The 20,376-nt window shown below is 39.8% G+C and overlaps 1 protein-coding gene and 1 pseudogene across 1 annotated transcript in view; one reads left to right on the forward strand and one right to left on the reverse strand.

Moving 5' to 3' along the window:
• LOC103219917 (contactin-associated protein-like 3) overlaps window positions 1-20,376 on the reverse strand; it is a 234,107-nt gene that overhangs the window by 65,155 nt on the left and 148,576 nt on the right. Inside the window, 2 exon segments of the mRNA XM_073021415.1 lie at window positions 600-706; window positions 5,801-5,972. Of these exon segments, the coding sequence (XP_072877516.1) occupies window positions 600-706; window positions 5,801-5,972 (279 nt within the window).
• On the forward strand, window positions 9,950-11,568 carry LOC103219803 (splicing factor 45-like; annotated as a pseudogene).

The following is a 20,376-nucleotide window of genomic DNA, read 5'->3' on the forward strand; positions in this document are numbered from 1 at the left end:
ATTAATACTTTTACACTTATTCATTTTACAATCATCATCACCACCAAAGAAAATCACAGTCACTGGAAGAGACCTTAAAGGTCCTCTAGTTTCTAGCTGATACCTAATTACCTCTTCAGAAATTTTACCATGTTGCAATCCCATGATGGCATCATCCCAGTGATTGTTAACAAATCTTTAAATACCTTAAATGTTAACACTGACAGCGGGCAAGGGGTTGTTTTTCCCCCTTTCTTTGACTGAAAAGATTCTCAGAATTAAAAGTATGGCCTAACTCAAGTAATGGAACAAGCTGTTACATCATGCATTTTTAATTTAATTTAGTTTCTACCTTTTACTATATCTGATTCTCCTAGACTTACTTCCCCACTGCTTGCCAGCTTCTTTTTTCAATCCTATTCGTACCATGTACATCTGTGCACTGTCTCAGCACCCTTGTATTAAATAAGGTGGATTAAAAATAAACTAGAAATTGAGGGCTGAAATATCTCTTCTGATATGTTTGTATGATTGCAAATATGCAGCTACATATAAACAACTAATCAAGATGAAATGACAAAGAGATGCTGACAGAAACGCGAGGGAGGCGTGAGGCTTACAGGAATGACAGGTCTCGCCCGTGTAGCCTGTGCCCAGACAGTCACAGGAGAAGGTGTCCCACGACTGGGAACACGCGCCCCCATGCTCACAGTAGCTGGGCAAGCACCTAAAAGAAAACAGATACAACTGCTGTTTCCCTTTTCTGATCATCAGAAAATAAATGTCTTACCAAAACCAGGTTAATGTGAAAGAACAGCATACGCAAGATAACCCCACATGACGTGATTACTGGGTCTACCATCAAGGTTCTCTAAATATAGTGACAAACTTTGGATGAATATATCCATTAGCATGCAGCTGATTATTAGGTATCTGTGACAACTGAATTGTCAACACATTTCTTTTTTTTTTTTGTCCCAAGTGACACAATAACTTGACATGTGGCTAGCAAAACCAATTACATACATAAAACTATGAAATACGGCATGCTCCATTACCACATTGTGGTCATTGTTAAAAGAAAGAAGGGGAAACAGGGAAGAAGATACGGAGGGGAGGAGAAAGAAACAGGAACAGCTTCGGTCACATAGTGACAGAGGTCCAGAAATTTTGAAGAACAATTAATTTAGGTCATCTTGTCGCCTTTTAGATTTGGAATGAGCAGTTGGCTGTTGCTTTTTAAGCAACCTTAACACTGGTAATATGTCAATATGACCCAAAGCAATCTACAAATTCAATACAATTCTTATTAAAATCCCAAAGCCTTTTTTTGCAGAAAACAAAAATCCATCCTAAAATTTACAGGGAATCTCAAGGGACCCTGAACTAGCCAAAACAATCTTGAAAAAGAACAGTTGGAGGTCTCGCACTTTCAGAGTTCTCTGGAATCTGCTGCCGCCCACTATCATATTGGGGGTCTAGCCTGCCTGCCTCTCAGGATTGTTAGGGGAACAGGGAGCAGGGGACACTATGGAAACTGACCAGCAGCTGACACAGAGTGGAGGCTTCACCAAGAGGAAGCGTGACCTTCTGGAAGCCTGGCCTGAATACCAAGACCCACCTCCGCCTCGAGCAGGGTTGGATCTCAGCCTCTGCCCGCTGTCTCCCACTGCTGAGCACATAGCTAAGGACCTGGTAAAGAGTGAAGATTCTAAAGGACACTGACCTTCCAGGCTGTGAGGGACACCCTCGTCCATGCTGGAGCGGCACAGGGGGTGAGTGCCCGCCCAAGTGCCCCTCCCCATGGGACCCAGAGAAGTAGCAGAAGAGGGGCTGAGAGGTTGTGACAGGCCTCCTGGCTGTGACGGGAGGACGACCAGCAGAGAACTGGGGTATGAAGTTGACAGAAAGCCCCAGGGGCCTGTATTTGGCTTCCGGAGAGATCCTTTGAGGGGAACCTGAGGGGCTGGGAAGAAGAATCAGCAGCATTCCCTACCCTCCCCATGCCCCCAGCCCCCGATCCTGGCTCTCTGGCAGTGCACCACCAGCTCAGGGCCAAGACTTCCACTAATCACATGGTGCTAATGAGCATTTAGTCTGCATTCAGAGAAGAGTTAGGAGTCATCAGAATCACAACTTTTCAAGTATTTCAAAGGCCAAGGCATGGAAAAGTCTGTGTGAACTGATCAGAAGTGGGGGAGTTGGAGTGACAGGTGAGGATGACTGGGGTGGGGGCCCACCCCCATACCATTTTTAAAAAAGCAGCTGTTCCTTTTCCCCCACATTCTTCTCCCCCTCCTCCCCTTCTTTCTTAATGGAGCATCTTAAGATCATATGTGACTTGAAGATTCCACAAATTTTAAAAAACATTAAAAACCACTGCTGTTTGATATCAACAGGGAGAGAATTTTAGTTCAAAATATTTTGAAATAAAAACTATTTAAGTGATCTAGAGACTATCAACAAGCATACACTGTTTTTCTTCAACTAAACACAACATCAATTATGAAAAATTTACATGTAGTACAAATAATAGAGGAAGTAGCTAGCATGCAGAAGGCTAACACAGGGGAAGATGGCAGAGGGAGGGCAGGAGTAGGGTGAGCGGCCTGGTCAGCACAGCCGGGAGAGGAGGTGATGGAGGCCTCCCTGCTCAGGGAGCCCCAGTTGGAACGCAGTAGGACCCAACTGGAAGCTCTGCCATGTGGTATACAGAGCAAACCTTAAGAGTACAGGAGTGTGATGTAAGAGGTGATGTAAGAAGTTAAAACCTATCCTGGCTGGGCGCAGTGGCTCACGCCTGTAATCCCAGCACTTTGGGAGGCAGAGGCAGGCAGATCACGAGGTCAGGAGATCGAGACATCCTGGCTAACAGGGTGAAACCCCATCTCTACTAAAAATACAAAAAATTAGCTGGATATGGTGGCAGGCACCTGTAGTCCCAGCTGCTCAGGAGGCCAAGGCAGGAGAATGGCGTGTACCCGGGAGGCAGAGCTTGCAGTGAGCTGAGATGATGCCACTGTACTCCAGCCTGGATGACAGAATGAGACTCCATCTCAAACAAACAAACAAAAAAACCTATCCAAACGTAAACATCCGTTATTTGTGATTCTGTCATCCAAAGTGCCCATTGCTATTTTTTGCATAGCTTACAATTTTGACCAAAAGAGATAACTTCATACCCTATATCTGTCTCTAAGTAGGATTTTTAGGTCTGGTATTTGAATAACATGTTTCTACTTTGCAAATTAGTGATATGGTTTGGCTGTGTCCCCACCCAAATCTCATCTTGAATTGTGGTTCTCATAATTCCCACATGTCATGGGAGGGAACCTGTGGGAGGGAACTGAATCATGCTGGCAGGTCTTTCTCATGCTGTTCTTGTGAGAGTGAATAAGTCTCACGAGATCTGATAGTTTTATAAAGCGGAGTTTCCCTGCACAGGTTCTCTTGCCTGCCACCATGTAAGATGTGTCTTGCTTCCCCTTCACCTTCTGCTATCATTGTGAGGCCTCCCCAGCCATGTGGAACTGTGAATCCATGAAGCCTTTTTCCTTTATAAATTACCCAGTCTTGGGTATATCTTTATTAACAGCATGAGAACAGACTAATACAATTAGAGCTTTTTGTTGTTGTTGCTGCTGCTGTTGTTAACAACAAAGAAAGGCTAATAGATGCTTACAGGCCTGTTTTCCGGATACTTAAAAGTGAATTTTCAGTATTTTCAGGATTTCAATACTGAACATAAAGGGAACAGCAAAGGTCTTTAATTTTAACTCTGTAGAATGTCATTTTGTGTCCCCAAAGTTTTCTAATTTTATTGCTTTATAAAATTCAGGTTTTCAAAATAATCTCAGAGGAGCTAGTCTTCTATGTTCTGACTTTGGGAATGAAACAGTGAATAGCCTTCATTTGTAGCCCTATTTGAAAATAATTTAAAAGTGCTTTCTTAAAACCCTTATCTGCAGTGATTACTGTACACGTCATGGCTGAAGTTTAAGTGTGGCTCACACATACATGCTTACTTCAGCATGTTTACAACTAACTTTGGGGTACAGTTTGGAGATCTTTTTAAAATATGGGATCCTAGAGACCAGGTTAGGCACCAGTGTAACTCTTGGGACTTTAAGGTTAAAACAAAACAGCCTATAACAGTAAAAACAATAGTTTTGTACTTTGGGAGCTACATGCACAAAGCAGGCAACGTGGATCATCTCTGAGAAAAGGCAGCCTTATGATACATATCTCATAACAGATATACTGCAAATGGATCATATTTTGCCTGTAATTAACAAGATATCAAAATAATGTCATGCAAGTGGAGAAAATCACACTTGCATCACAGCTGAGCTGACAGCTCTTGTCACTCACAGTGTGGGCACATGGGATATTTCCCCTTAACCCAGGCAGAACTGAGCTCCCTGGCTAGTTAGCAGAGCAACGTGGGATTCTATTAAGTGAGCAAATGGCCAGAAACCTTCCCAACTACCCTCCCCACTACAGAGTCGGGTTCTGGAGCTGGTGTTGAGATGTAAATGCAGTCCCAGCTGTGTGTCAAGAATTGGAATCTCAAGAGTGAGAGGTACTTGACAAATTCTTACACTTCATACATATACGCCTCATCTTTTAATTAATCCATTTTTCCTACAAATCAGCAGAATGTTCACAGGGGGAAATTATTCTGTGCTGAATAAAGTTCATATGAATGAACTTTTCATTTAGTAGAAATTATGTTTTTTTAATATGTCACTATGAGTTATAAATTAAAACCTGTTTAGCCAGAGATGATAATTTTACAGTTAATGTTTAAAACAGAATTGACTAACAGAATTTACTCCATGAAGAAGGCAGGTTTTGAAAGTTCTACCAGGTGTAGATATAACTTTAAATTTTGAAATATGTAGCACTTATTTATTCACTGAAAGTAAATACCAAATGCACTACGGCAAATCATATGTAGAAATATTGTTTTTCCAGGTGTGACCCTGTGATTCTTCTCAGCCAAAATCATTGTAAAATTATGGCACAACTAGCGTAACTGTGGTTGTAATACTTATTTTAATTAAATGTTTTTCTTGTTTAACCTTCTCCATATTTCACTGTATGTCCTTTGGCACATATCTTCATCCATCTTTATGATTCAAACTTTTCTAGGAGAAATTACTTTTTATTTTCTCTGTTGGAAAAATATCATTCAACTGATGGGTGTGTGGTTGTGAAAGCGAGCTTGATAACTATTAGCTGAGCAACTTGGGATCATATTAAGATAAAATCCGTAAGGTGTATGTCTTCTAATACAATACTATCATTTAAAAAATTTATTCCATTAGCGATGCAGTTTTCTTTCTTTCTTTCTTTCTTTTTTTTTGAGACGGAGTCTCGCTCTGCCCCCCAGGCTGGAGGGCAGTGGCGCGATCACGGCTCACTGCAAGCCCCGCCTCCCGGGTTCACGCCATTCTCCTGCCTCAGCCTCCTAAGTAGCTGGGAATACAGGCGCCCCCACCACTCCCGGCTAATTTTTTGTATTTTTTTAAGTAGAGATGGGGTTTCATCATGTTAACCAGGATGAAGTTGATCTCCTGATCTTGTGATCCACCCGCCTCCGCCTCCCAAAGTGCTGGGATTGCAGGCGTGAGCCACTGTGCCCAGCCAAGATGCAGTTTTCTAATCCTCATAGTAATTATGACTATTTCATTCCCTCTGGAAAGAAAGATAACAACAACAACAACAAAGAGAACAGAATGCCTTTTTCCAGCTGTCTACATTTGCTTTCTTCAACTTTGAAAACAGGTAAGCTAAAGTGACCTAGGATGGCCCTTACCTGTCTGTGATGCCGCAGGTGTCTATCTGGAGGTCCCTGAAACTCCCCAGCGCCCCCTTCTGTACTGAGATGGGATCCACCGCTTTGTCACCAATGGTAATGAGCCTCAGGCAGCCCTGAAACCCTCCCACGGGGCTTTTACATCCAGAGCCAGAGCTGTTGTCCAGGCAGCCTGAATATGGAGACAAAAATAGGACAAAAGCAATAACTATGACAAAACTATTCCACAGTATTTACTATATGAAGATTGGGGCTACTCCTTGTTTATGGACATCGGTATGATGTGATGAGCTTCACCATTCATTAGAGAGGTGAGAAGGGGCAAGGTTAGAACTGATCAAATTTAAGATAATACCTGGAATTCAGAATAAGAAATTATGGGGAAAATTCAGATTTAAAATTCCTATAACAGGAATTATTGCCCAACCAACTGAAAAGAGGTTTGGCTTCTTTTGTGAAATCTCATCTAAGAAATAATCATGCATTTTAGCATCACGTAGTGTAAGTAAAAAAAATGAAAGTGGAGGTTAAATTAAAATAATTGAACTCACAGCCCACATTTTATTTAGGATATACTGGATTTATGAAGTGTGAAAAATGCTACATAAAAATATAATTGTGTACTACCATTTATCTAAAACATGTTAAATATCTACCCTATAGGTATTTTTGTGTGTTGTGATGTATGTGCCTTTGGGAGTATGTAAAAACAATTTTTTTAAAAATACTGACTGGGTGGAAACACCTAGATTTGCTTTTCTAGTAACACTTTCTTTGGTATTAGGTGCTTTAGTCAAATATATAACCAAAGATTAAATTCTAATGTTAACAACACCACGAAAAGTAACAGGACTTAACACATGGTTAGGGTACATAAGGATAAAAATTTGCAGTCCGGAATGTTCCATGAATAGAAAGAAAGAAAATAGACATTTGATTTTTCCAATATTAGAAGTTAAATATGAGAAGTTTCACCATAACCATCAGTTAATATCACCTAAATAACAAATGGCAATGCTTATGACATCATTTCCTTTTACTATCCGGGCTTGTTTTGTGAAACAAGAACAATACTTATAAGAAGTAGTGGTTAGTGCCTGACTTTGACTTAAGCAGTATTACTCCACACCAGTACAAGCATATAGGGAAGCAGTGTCTTGAACTTACTGCTAACCTCTGAGTTACAATATATAACCTAATAATGGAACTCTAATTCAAAGTTTGAAAAATAAGGAAAAGGATGAAAGTACACACTCTAGTTAAAGAAAGAGAACATAATAATTGTAAAATGTCTTTTTATTTAAAGACAACTGTTTGCAGAGTCATATTAATTCAGAATAAAATTATAAGGCATTTGTCTAAGTCAGGAGTCTGCAAAGGTTTTCTGTAAAATGCCAGATAGCAAACATTTTCGGTTTTGTGGGTCACACCTGGTCTCTGTTGCATATCCTTCTTGTTATAACCCTTTAAAAATACAAAGCAATTATTCATTTGGGTTAATGTAATATGCCATGGACCATGATTTGTCTACCTCTGATCTAAATGATACTTAATTTTAACATAGAAATATGAAAGAGGCACCTCATTTCATAATGCTGTAATGCCAATGACAACAGAAATTTAATAATTGCACATTATGAAATTATAGCTTTTGAAAAATTTTATCCTTTGCCTTATTTTAAAAAAGAAGCTGGCTTATATTGATTCTGTAAGCACTGTTTCTTTCAAACTTGTGAGATATAATTTCTTATTTTCTTTCCCAATCATTCAAATATTAGGTATTAAACCTAATATTTAGCATGACACTTTGAAACCATGCAAATATCCTTTTCTCCAAAGATTATAGTAAATGTAGAGCAATATTTATCACCAGAGGATTGTGTTTTATTTAGTGTTCTTTCTTTATTAAAATGAAAAAAAAAATGAAGTACAGAATTTGTACTTCTGTGTTTTTCACTGACTGATCTCTCTTTGACCTTATATTGTTAATCACTAGTACAATTTCAAAAAATAGTCAATGAAGATTCCTCTTACTGGAATCAATGAAGCACCTCTCAATGCCTGTACTCATATTTCCTCCCTAAAGGTCTCCAAAAAAAAAATAAATGTTGTGTTTAGATTTCTATTTTAATAACTGAAGCTTTATCTCTTTAACAGTTTAATATTTTCTGCTTTCGATTCCTAAAGTAAAAGTCTCCCTCCTATTTAAGACTTCATTTTAGATTATCTAAACTTTATACATAACCTCACAGAGACTTGGAAGTTTAACATTTAACATCATATTTTTTAAAAGCTTGAAGACTAAAATCTTTTATATTTTTATATTTAAAAAAGAAATGTAAGTTTAAATGGTACAGCAGAATCTTCTGAAGAATGGGAACTCTGAAGAGAGTGAACTTTGTATAATTCTACTGCATTTCACTAATCATTAAGAAATAAACACTTTAGGTTAAGAATTAGGAGGATTCCTGACTTTTTAATGATCGCCTTTGTAGGGACATGGATGCAGCTGGAAACCATCATTCTTAGCAAACTATCACAAGAACAGAAAACCAAGCACCGCATGTTCTCACTCATAGGTGGGAACTGAACAATGAGATCACTTGGACTCGGGAAGGGGAACATCACACACAGGGGTCTATCATGGGGAGGGGGGAGGTGGGAGAGGGATTGCATTGGGAGTTATACCTGATGTAAATGACAAATTGATGGGTGCTGACGAGTTGATGGGTGCAGCACACCAACATGGCACAAGTATACATATGTAACAAACCTGCACACTATGCACATGTACCCTAGAACTTAAAGTATAAAAAAAAAAAAAGAATTAGGAGGATTATTAATTCAATAAATATTTACAAGTAATGAATTATAGGAATATCAACAGTTCTGCTAATCTTTCTTTCACCAAGTGGTGTTTCCTGATACATAAATATATTTATTTATTTTTTGGAGACGGAGTCTCGCACTGTTGCCCAGGCTGGAGTGCAGTGGTACGATCTCAGCTCACTGCAAGCTCCACCTCCCGGCTTCACGCCATTCTCCTTCCTCGGCCTCCTGAGTAGCTGGGACTACAGGTGTCCGCCACCAGGCCCGGCTATTTTTTTTTTTTAGTAGAGATGGGGTTTCACCGTGTTAGCCAGGATGGTCTTGATCTCCTGACCTCGTGATCCGCCTGCCACAGCCTCCCAAAGTGCTGGGATTACAGGCGTGAGCCACTGAGCACCGCCAAGTTATTCTTAAATAAAATAAATTCAATAACTCTGTTAGAAAAAAAAAATTAAAATAAATCCAGGTGACCCCAAAAAAAGTTAAGAAACTTTCAGGACAAATTCGAATCATAAAGTACTGCGTGTTTTTAGATATGAAATCAAACAAATAAAGATATTAAGACCCATGAAAATTTTAGCCCGGTTATTTTCATTTGTGTAAGCATATAAGGTTGGCAAGAAAATTGTCCCTGTGTGTTACCGCAGTGACAGACTTCAATGCAGTGTTGCCACAAGTTCTCGGTCTAGCAACTTCCTATAAGAAGGATGTGAGGACTGGTGATACAACAGTCAATTTTGTATTCTCAATATGATGGAAGGAGGTATGGCATAGAATAGCAGAAAGATCCCATAAAGGTAAGTTTAAAATAATTTGACCTTCAGTCAATCTCTGTTTCAGGCATGAAGGCAAAAAATGCAGGCTATATGCACAATCTGCAACCGTACAGCGTGCTGCTTGAAAAACACTTCAAAAAGATGAAATCTCAGACTAGAAAAAAAAAATGGACAAATGACAGTACAGAAGATAGGTCTGCATCTCTGAATTAAACTTACTTTCCTTCTTTTGAGACGGAGTCTTGCTTTGTTGCCAGGTTGGAGTGCAGTGGCGCCATCTTGGCTCACTGTAACCTCCACCTCCTGGGTTCGAGTGATTCTCCTGCCTCAGCCTCCCTAGTAGCTAGGACTACAGGCGCCCGCCACCATGCCCAGCTTATCTTTGTATTTTTAGTAGAGACAGGGTTTCACCATGTTGGCCAGGCTGGTCTTGAAATACTAACCTCAGATGATCCACCCACCTTGGCCTCCCAAAGTGCTGGGATTACAGGCGTCAGCCACCACGCCTGGCCTAAACTTTCTATTAAAATAAATCTAGTGAGGTCCAGAAATCCGCCCATGATTTGTTCCAAGTCTCTCTCAAGGTTTCTTTGGTACAAATAACATTTTCCATTTATTTGGCATCAGGAAATTGGTGGGTTTTCTTCTTCTTCCTTCTTCCTTCTCATTTTTCTTCTCCTTCTTCATTTGTTCGTATTAACCTGGTTACCCATGGGTAGAATCAGCAGGGCAACATTAAATTGAAAAAAAAAAAAAAAAGATGTCCCCATATGATGGCCTGGGAATGGAGACAAGTGACTCAAAAGCAGAAGGCTGGTCCCAAAACGTCAAACTTCTGCAGCCTCAGCTTCAGGTGGGGAAGGCAGCGCTCACTCAGGGAAAGAGCCAAAGGAAGAAACAGTGCAGCTCTTGCCCCAGTCATTGTCCTAAGGCCAGGCGGCTCCTCAGATGACCTGCAAATTGGGGACACACCACGGCATGCAGCAGCTGGGCTGAAGGATGCTGTTCCCACTGGGTTTCTGCAGGAGACATTCTGATTCCCTTAGCTGACGAATATGATTCTATGTTTATGATTATGAGAAAGTAGTGAAGCGCCAAAGAGAGGAATGACAGACACAGCAGGAGCTAGAAATACGAAAGGAAATAGGAGAAAGGGAAAAGAGGCCTAAAGACAGGCAGAAAGCTAGGGGGGTTCTGATCAAGGCGACCAGATCCAGATTCTGATGAAGACTAAGATTAGGAAAGAGAGAGGAGGAAAATAAGTAGGGCGGAGCTGCCATTGCCCCACCTACTTCCCTGGTAGAGAAAGACAGAGTCACCCCGAGATTTTCCTTAGGAAGAGGATTCAAGACCTCAATCATGGTCTTCCAAAGCTTCCATTCCTCCCCCAGTGAAGGAGGAACAGGACAGACGGAGATCTCCAAACCGGCCTAGTAGCTCCTTCCTCGCTAACGTGGTGGGAACGGTGGCGCACAACATCATGCAGAAGCGTGGCTTCCGGGAAGGCCAGGGCCTCGGGGAGCACCAGCAGGGGCTGCGCGCCGCCTTTCCGGTGGGGAAGACCAGCAAACCTGGCGGTAAGAACATCATGGGCGATGCCGCGGAGAAAGATGCATTGAAGAATCAGGTACAAATCCACTGACTGAAATACTTGAGTCCTACTAACGTGGTCCTACTAAGGGGCATGGTTGGTGCAGGGAAGGTGGATGAAGACTTGGAAGTTGAAACTAGGGAAGAATGTGTGATGACATATTTTTCAGTTCATATGGTTTCCTATGAGACATGGCATCATTAAGGATAAAATAAGTAAAACTGAAAAGAGTATAGTTAATCTAGTTTTAATAATGAGTTTGTTTTGTTATGTTTCTTTTTCTTTTCCATTGTCAATTTATATTGGCTAAGAGAAAACAGGCTTGATGGATGAAGTCCACGGTATTTTCCAATTTTGCCATGAAAAATATGGCAAAGTTGGGAATTGTGTGATATGTGCACTTCTTGGTGCCCCTGATGATGCAGTACAGACATTTTTAGAATTTGAGAGTTGAGTCAGCAATTAAAGCTGTTGTTCACTTAAATAGAAGGTATTTTGGTGGACAGGTGGCAAGAGGATGTTTTTATCATTTGGACAAATTCAGGGTCTTGGATTTGGTGGAACAAGTTTGATTTTAAGAACTAGAGCATGGCTCATCTCCGGTGACCCTTAAAAGACCAGCAGGCTAAGAAAAGAAGGAAAAAGGTCACAGCCTTCACGGCTGTTGGATACTGAGACTGGTGGAAAGACTTCCAAGGTGTATGGTGATTGATCCCTTTTCATTTTGTGGCTTTTAAATATTGTATAAAATCCAAATCCTTTTAAATAAATAACATGCGCAGCTGACTAGTTTCAATCATTGGTGGATATTATACTGTATGAATGAAGTTAGTGTCTGCAGCTGTACATATTCAGGCCATTCTATATAAGCTAGTTAGGAAGAAAATACTGTGGATTTTATCCATCAAGCCTGTTTTCTCCAGGCCAATATAAAACAAATGGAAAGGAAAAAGAAACATAATAAAACAAACTCATTATTAAAACTGGATTAAGGGATTAGTTTTCATCTTTTCAGTTTCACTTATTTGATTCTTAGTGATGCTATGTGTCATAGGAAACCATATGAACAGAAATATCCCAAGAATTAAATTTGCTAAGAAAACAGAAAAGGGCTTATTAGTCTCTTTCAATGCACTGCACAGCATTCAAGAAGAATTTGGGTCTTTAAATAACTAAAATGAGTAATGAATACTAGCTGAACCAAAGGCTGTTTATTTTGGGTTTATATGCATCAGTAAAATTTAACAACCAGCTTATACTGTTAAACATAGTGGTTAGAGCTGGTGTTTCCCAAAGTTTACTATACAGATGGGTAAATAAAGTTTCAAAAGCACACACAAGGAATGCAAAATTCACTGGAAAAACTAGGTATGTAAGAATATTTTAAAAACTGAATTTTACGCTGGGCATGGTGGCTCATGCCTGTAATCCCAGCACTTTGGGAGGCTGAGGTGGGTGGATCACCTCAGACCAGCCTGAACAACATGGCAAAACTCTGTCTCTACAAAATATGAAGAAAAACAACAACAACAAAAATTAGCTGGGTGTGGTGGTGCAGGCCTGTAGTCCCAGCTACTCTGGGGGCTGAGGTGGAAGAAGTGCTTGAGCCTGGAGAGGCAGAGGCTGCAGTGAGCTGTGATTGCTCCGCTGCACTCGAGCCTGGGCAACAGAGTGACTCCCGGTCTAAAAAAAAAGCAAAAGAAAATAAACACCACTCTCCTAAATTTTATAAAGCAAATCTAAAAGCAAAAATGAAAATTGCCTAACAATAGCAAAATGGGACAGTAGAACTGATACAATGTGGTATATTCATGTAACAATATATATTCTTTTGAAAAAATTATTAGTAATATATTTATAACTGTACATATATGATCTATTTCACATTAAAAATGAACAAAATTATGATATGAGTAAAAATAACTCAAAAGCATTTCTAACACTAGCATGTATATATTTATGGAAATGTGTACTTGGATAACGGGACGTTATAAAATCTCACCTGGAGAATTTCAACCATAAAGGTGATACTATATTTATACTTCGATAAATCATTTTCTGTAATCAACTTTATTTAGTATCACTTAAAAAATGAATGGTACTTTCAGTCTTATCCCTTTTAGTGCTTCCTAAATATTTTACTTTTGAAATGACAGGTCTTAGATATACTGGCTTGTTTTTTGTTATAAAATCTGTCATCTATAGCAAATGTTTTAATACAATTTTGGGCACATATGCACACCTCAGAATATGAGGAAAGAAAACAATCAGAAACTTTGCAGATTGACATTGTCTGTTTTCACAATTGCTCTGTGGATAGTTTGCTGTGAAGGACTGCCAGAGTTTAGAAAATAAGATTTATAATTTCCATGCTGACAGGCAGTTTTAGGGATGAATTTTACTTTCATATTGTGCTGTCTCCAACATAATTTTAAAAGGATTCTGGAAAAAAAATAGTAAAATGCAAAACTATACTAATACTCTCAGGAAGCATCTCAAGCATTGATTAGCAAATGTATCTTATTATTTACAGTTAAATGACATTTCTAATGACCAAGGACTTTCTGCGTAAACATCCCTGGGGAGAAGATTTATTGCACCCTTCTGTGACCTCCCACTCTGACTGCCCTCTCTTAGGCTGCAGTGTCTCTTGGTTGTACTCAGTCATTGACTGAGCTGGCAAATATTCTGTTTATCATTGTCTAGGAAAGGCTGATGTGCTCCCCGACTTAGTAAAATGTTTCACCGCATCATTACTGGGCAATAAAAATAAGCTGAAATAACGGACTGAGTTGAACTATTAGTCACTTTGGGCAAAACATGGCCTTTCTTTGTGAGGCAGTGGCACATCAGTAAGATGCTGCAGAGGAGCCAAGGCTCCGGGGACACCTGTGTGGTGCCATAAAACCAGCACATAAAGCAGTGAAAAAGGTAACGGCACTCATTTAGCATTGTTACAATTCCACTGGGCACGGTGATGAAGGGAAGCTCCATAAAGGGTGGTCTATTTAAAACTGGTTCCCGAGTGTGATCCTTTATTTAGGCCTATCTGGAAGACATGCATTTCAGTCCTTAATTCGCAGTCTTTTTTCAACAACCCTATGAAACAAAAGGGATCCAGCATGGTGACTATAGGGGATGATACTGTTTTATTTACCTGGAATTTGGAAAGACAGTAGATTTTAAATGTCTTCACTCCCCTCTGCCACCAACACGGTAACTTGTGTAGTGTGCTGGGTGTGTTAATTAACTTGACTGTGGTAATCAGAACACAGTGTATACCTATATCAAATCATAACGTAGTATACCTTGAATATATAGAATTTTTATTTGTCAAATAAGTATTTTAAAATTTTTTAAAAAGGGATTTATGGCAGAGTAGCAGCAGTGGGTGGTAAGGCCTGGGTCAAGCTCAGCCCCAGGTGGGAGGTGGGGTCAGGGAGGAACACAGTAAGCAGCTCTGGCCTTGCAGGTGTAACACTCTAGGCCTCTGTCTTCCCGAGGCGTTCTCCCTGTGTGTTGTCCCAGCATCTTCCCTGTGTGTGTCTCTGCACCTACATTTCCCTTTTTTATAAGGACACTGGTCATACTGGATTGGGGCTCACCTTAATGACCTCATTTTAACTTGATTACCTCTGCAAAGATCCTATCTCCAAACAAGGTCACATTCTGGGGTTCATATGAATTTGAGGGAAAACAATTCAATTCATAATATCATCTCTGAAATAAGAACAACTTTACTTAGACATATACAGTTTGGGTTGTGGTTGCTGAGTATCTATTTCAAATGGGTTATGGGCTCTTCTCATACTTTTAGGTCAAAGGGGACTTTGGAATCCATAGTGTATGTATGTATGCATGTATGCATGTATGATCATGGATCAGCCTTCCCATTTCTGTCACTGTGTCCCTATATGGTTCATGATCATGTTTGTTACTTTAGCTCCAAGGCCATACACAATCCAAACAAAACAAAACAAAACACAGAAACTGTGTTGGCTATTTTGACTTTCTGTTGAAACTACTCTCTTTGTGTGTGTGTGTATGTGTGTGTGTGTGTGTGTGTGTGTGTGTGTGTGTATCTATTTATATTTTAGTTTAGTTTTTCAAGTGATTCTCCTGCCTCAGCCTACCAAGTAGCTGGGATTACAGGCACCTGCCGTCATGCCCGGCTAATTTTTTTTTTTTTTTTTTTTTTTTGGTATTTTTGTAGAGACAGGGTTTCAACATGTTGGCCGGGCTTGTCTTCAACTCCTGACCTCAGGTGATCTGTCTGCCTCAGCCTCCCAAAGTGCTGGGATTACAAGTGTGAGCCACCGCGCCTGGCCATCTCTCTCTCTCTCTCTCTCTCTCTCTCTCTCTCTCTTTCAGGGCCATATATATTCTCAGGGTGTGTTTGAGAAAACCTTTTTTTTTTTTTTTTGGCCATTGTCCAAGGGTTCAGAACTGAATGGGAATGTCTGTAAATGGATGTGATGGAGGCTGGAATGTGTATCAGCTTTTCATCATCACTGTAACCAATCACTAAAACATTCTCTTACTATCTCTCACTTTAGAAGTGTGGGAGGGCTGGAATGATGACCTTGCTTATAGTCTTACAAGGACAAAATCAAGGTGCTCTTGGGCTCTTTAATGAAGGCTCTAGGGGAGAACGTGTGTCCAAGCAAATGCAGGTTAGAGCAGAATTCATCTTCTTGTAGTTGTAGGAGTGAGGTCCCAGTTCATCACCGGCTGGTAGTTGGGGCCTCTCAGCAGCGTCAGGCTGCCTGCATCGCTCTTCATGGTGCCCAGTTCATTTTCTAAACCAGCAATGCTGCAGAGAGACATTCTCTGCTTCTAGTTTCTCTGGCTTCGCCTCACCCACACCTCTCTTCTGTGTCTCTTCTGCCTCCAACCAAGTTAAATCTCTTAAGTGCTCATGTGATTACATTCCAGCCCACTGCATGAATCACGATCATCTCCTATCTTAAAGTCTGCAACCTTAATTACATCTGCAAAATCCCTTATGTGACGTAACATATTCACAGTTTTCAGGGATTAGGGCATCTTGGAGAGTCATTCTTGCTGCCACAAAATATTCCTCAATCCTTCATGAAATGTTGTTTGCTTTCATATATTTGTCTCTAGAGAAGCATCAGGTATTTTCTCAACATCCCTTCATGTTAAAAACCCTCAACAAACGAGGCATTGGAGGAACATATTTCAACATAATAAGAGCCACCTATGACAAACCCATCATACTGAATAGGCAAAAGATATGAAGCATTCCCCTTGAAAACTGGGACAAGACAGGGATACCCTCTCTCATTATTCCTACCCAACATAGTACTGGATGTCCTAGCCAGAGCAATCAGGCAAGAGAAAGAAATAAAACACATCTAAATAGGAGGAGAGGAGGTCAAACTGTCTGTCTGCAGATTATATGATTCTATAACTACAAAACCCCAACATCTCTGCCCAAAAGCTTCTTGATCTGATAATCTCAGTAAAGTTTCAGGATACAAAATTAATGTACAAATATTAGTAGCATTCCTATATGCCAACAACATGCAAGCTGAGAGCCAAATCAAGAATGTAATCCTATTCGCATTACCACAAAAAGAATAAAATACCTAGGAATACAGCTAACCAGGGAGGTGAATGATCTCTACAACAAGAATTACAAAACACTGCTCAAAGAAATCATAGATGACATACAAATGGAAAAACATTCCATAATCATGGACAGGAATAATAAATATGGTTTTTAACCATATTGGGCCACACTGCCCAAAGTAATTTATAGATTCAATGCTATTCCTATCCAATTACCAATGGCATTCTTCACAGAACCAGTAAAAACTATTTTAAAATTAATATAGAATCAAAAAAAAGCCTGAATAGCCAAGGGAATCCAAGGCAAAAAGAACAAATCTGGAGGCATTACGTTACCCAACTTCAACCTCTACTACAAGGCTATAGTAACCAAAATAGCATAGTACTGGTACAAAAACAGACACACAGACCAATGGAACAAAATAGAGAGCCCAGAAATAGTGCCACAAACTTACAACCATTTCATCTTTGACAAAGTCGACAAAAACATGCAATAGGGAAAGGACTCCCTATTCAATAAATGGTGCTGGGATAACTGGCTAACCATAAGCAGTTCCTGGATCCCTTCCTTACACCATATACAAAAATCAACTCAAGATGGATTAAAGAGTAAAATGTAAAACCTGTCGGGTGCAGTGGCTCATGCCTATAATCCCAACACTTTGGGAGGGTGAGGTGGGAGGACAGCTTGAGTCTCAGAGTTTGAGACAAGCCTGGCAACATAGCAAGACCTCATCTCTACAAATAATAATAATAATAATTATTATTAGTTGAGTCTGGTGGCACGCGCTGGTAGTCCTGGCTAATCAGGAGGCTGAGGCAGGGGAATCTCTTAAGCCTGGGAGGTTGAGGCTGCATCGTGCCATTGCACTCCAGCCTGCGCAACAGGTGAGACCCTGTCTCAAAAAAAAAAAAAAAAAAAAAAAAAGTAAAGCCTATAACTATAAAAACTCTGGAAGATAACCTAGGAAATACAGGAAATAGCATTTTGGACATAGGACAAAGCAAAGATTTCATGACAAAGACACCGAAAGCAATTGCAACAAAAACAAAAGTTGACAAATGGGACCTAATTAAAGGGCTTCTGCACAGCAAAAGAAACTATCAACAGAGTAAACAGACAACCTACTGGAAGAAAATATTCACAAATTATACATCTGACAAAGGTCCAATATCTGGAATCTATAAGGAACTTAAATTAACAAGTAAGAAAAAAAAACTACCCCATTAAAAAACGGGCAAAGGATGTGAACAGACACTTTTCGAAAGATATACATGTGGCCAACAAGCATATGAAAAACTCCTCAGCATCACTAGTCATGAGATAAATGCAGATCAAAACCATAATGAGATGCCATCTCACACCAGTCAGAATGGCTATTATTTAAAAGGCAAAAAATAACAGGTGCCAGTAAAGCTGTGGAGGAAAGGGAGTGCTTATACACTGCTGGGGGGTTATACATTAGCTCAGCCATTGCAGCAAGCAGTTTGGTGATTTCTCAAAGAACTTAAAGCAGAGCTACCACTCGACCCAGCAACCCCATTGAGTACACACCCAAAGGAATAATAATCCTTCTACCTTAAAGACACATAGATGTGTATGTTCATTCACAATAGCAATGACATAGAATCAACCTAAGTACCCATCAACGGTAGCATAAAGAAAATATAGTACATATATACCATGGAATACTATGTAGCCATAAAATAGGATGAGATAATGTCCTTTGTAGCAACATGGATGGAGGTGGAGGCCATTATCCAAAGTGAACTAACACAGGAACAGAAAACCAAACACCACGTATTCTGACTTATGAGTGGGAGCTTAATAATGAGCACACATGGACACAAAGCAGGAAAAAATAGACACCACAACCTACTTGAGGGTGGAGGGTGGGAGGAGGGTGAAGATCGAAAAACTACCTACTGGGTACTATGCTCATTACCTGGGTGATGAAATAATCTGTGCACCAAGCCCCCATTACATGCAATTTACCTGTGTAACAAACCTGCACATATATACCTCTGAACCTAAAATAAGTTTAAAAAAAAAGAGAAGCATCACGTATTTTCTGAAGGAAATGGGAATATATATGAATACACATTGTCAAAGACTGTAATGTTTGAGATTTTCTATTGCTTATTTCAGTAGTTTCTGGACCTATTTCATCTGGGCTAGCAGTTGTGAAAACAAAGTAGTGTAGATCAAACTCTTGTCATCTGTTTCTGTCATGCAGATTTTAGCCCTCATCCTAAAGGAGGGATAGATTTTAGTCCCATCCTCTCTGTTCTGTTTACTGTTTTTCTCTACTTGGTTTGGAAAAATTTTGTTGAGATGATTGTCTATACCACATATGGCTGAGAGCAGGTATAGGAGCTATCTTGGTACTCGTACTTGGAAACCCTGAATTTGGCATCATCCTCAGCACGTGAAATTTCTCAGATCACTAATGACCTTGGACCAGTGATTATTCCTTAAGCTAACTTCGCTCTTCTGAAAAGGTTGGCAGGCATGGCTACATTTTTCTGAGGACTCCTTATATTATTATCCACTCAAGATAAATCAAGGCATTAACTAATTCTCAAAATCTTGACCTGGTGCGGTGGCTCATGCCTGTAATCCCAGAACTTTGGGAGGCCGATGTGGGTGGATCACAAAGTCAGGGGATTGAGACCATCCTGGCTAACATGGTGAAAACCCCATCTCTACTAAAAATACAAAAAATTAGCCAGGTGTGGTGGTGGGCTCCTGTAATCCCAGCTACTCGGGAGGCTGCAGCAGGAGAATGGCATGAACCCACGAGGCAGAGCTCGCAGTGAGCCGAGATTGCGCCACTGCACTGCAGCTTGGGCAACAGAGCGAGACTCTGTCTCAAAAAAATAAATAAATAAATAAATAAAATAAAAATCTTAAGCTCTTCAGGTTTACTTTGTGTCTGCTTAGAGGAAAAAGCATCCAACTAGAGATATAAATGTATCCATTAATAAAAGGTAATGGAGGCACAAAACAGTGATTCATCAATCACTGCTGAAGCAGCTTCAAATGGGAACTGGTTCAGAGACCCTTTCAAGAGAACGAAAAGGGCCAGCTTCTGTAAGGTAATACAGGAGCAGATTTTTCACTGGTTGTAGTTATACAATTGCCTTACTTGGTTGATCCTGCTGGAAAGTCTCTAGTTATATAAGTTAATTGGTGGCTTCTGATTGGTTAGCCTTAAGTTTGACTTTTTTTTTTTTTTAAAGCCATTTACAAGAAATAGCTCAAGTTAAAAGTTTTGCTTATATTGGTAAATCAAGCAAAGTTAAGACCACTTACAAGGCTTTGTCTGCTCAGAGATTCCTCAGGCCATTTTAATTTTCTTAAATAATTTAAATACACAGTGTGTGCCAGAGGGCAGCTCAGTGAAGTCTTTGAATGTCTGTGACTGTATATTTGGAAAAGTACATATTCTTTGTGAAACACCACAAATACTGATGAGGTAAAATGCAATGTATAGGACTGTATGTATATAGCAAGTCTTCTATTACTAGATCTATATTTCTGTTTACATACAATTTTTATTACTAAGAAAGGTTGAATATATTTACCTTTCCGGTAAGAATTACAAGTAATTAAGTTACCTCCGTAACACCTCAGTGTTTAGGTACAGTGCAAAGTGGCTCTCTATATCTGTGTCCAGCATGGAATTTCTTACCTAGTTGAAAACTTTCTTATTGAGGATAAGTTTTCTTATCATATATGTGGTGATATGAGATGATAACAGAATGCTTTAATGTACAGGCAT

This window comes from Chlorocebus sabaeus, chromosome 12 (genome assembly GCF_047675955.1).
Source record: "Chlorocebus sabaeus isolate Y175 chromosome 12, mChlSab1.0.hap1, whole genome shotgun sequence".
In the NCBI taxonomy this organism is placed as follows: Eukaryota; Metazoa; Chordata; class Mammalia; order Primates; family Cercopithecidae; genus Chlorocebus; species Chlorocebus sabaeus.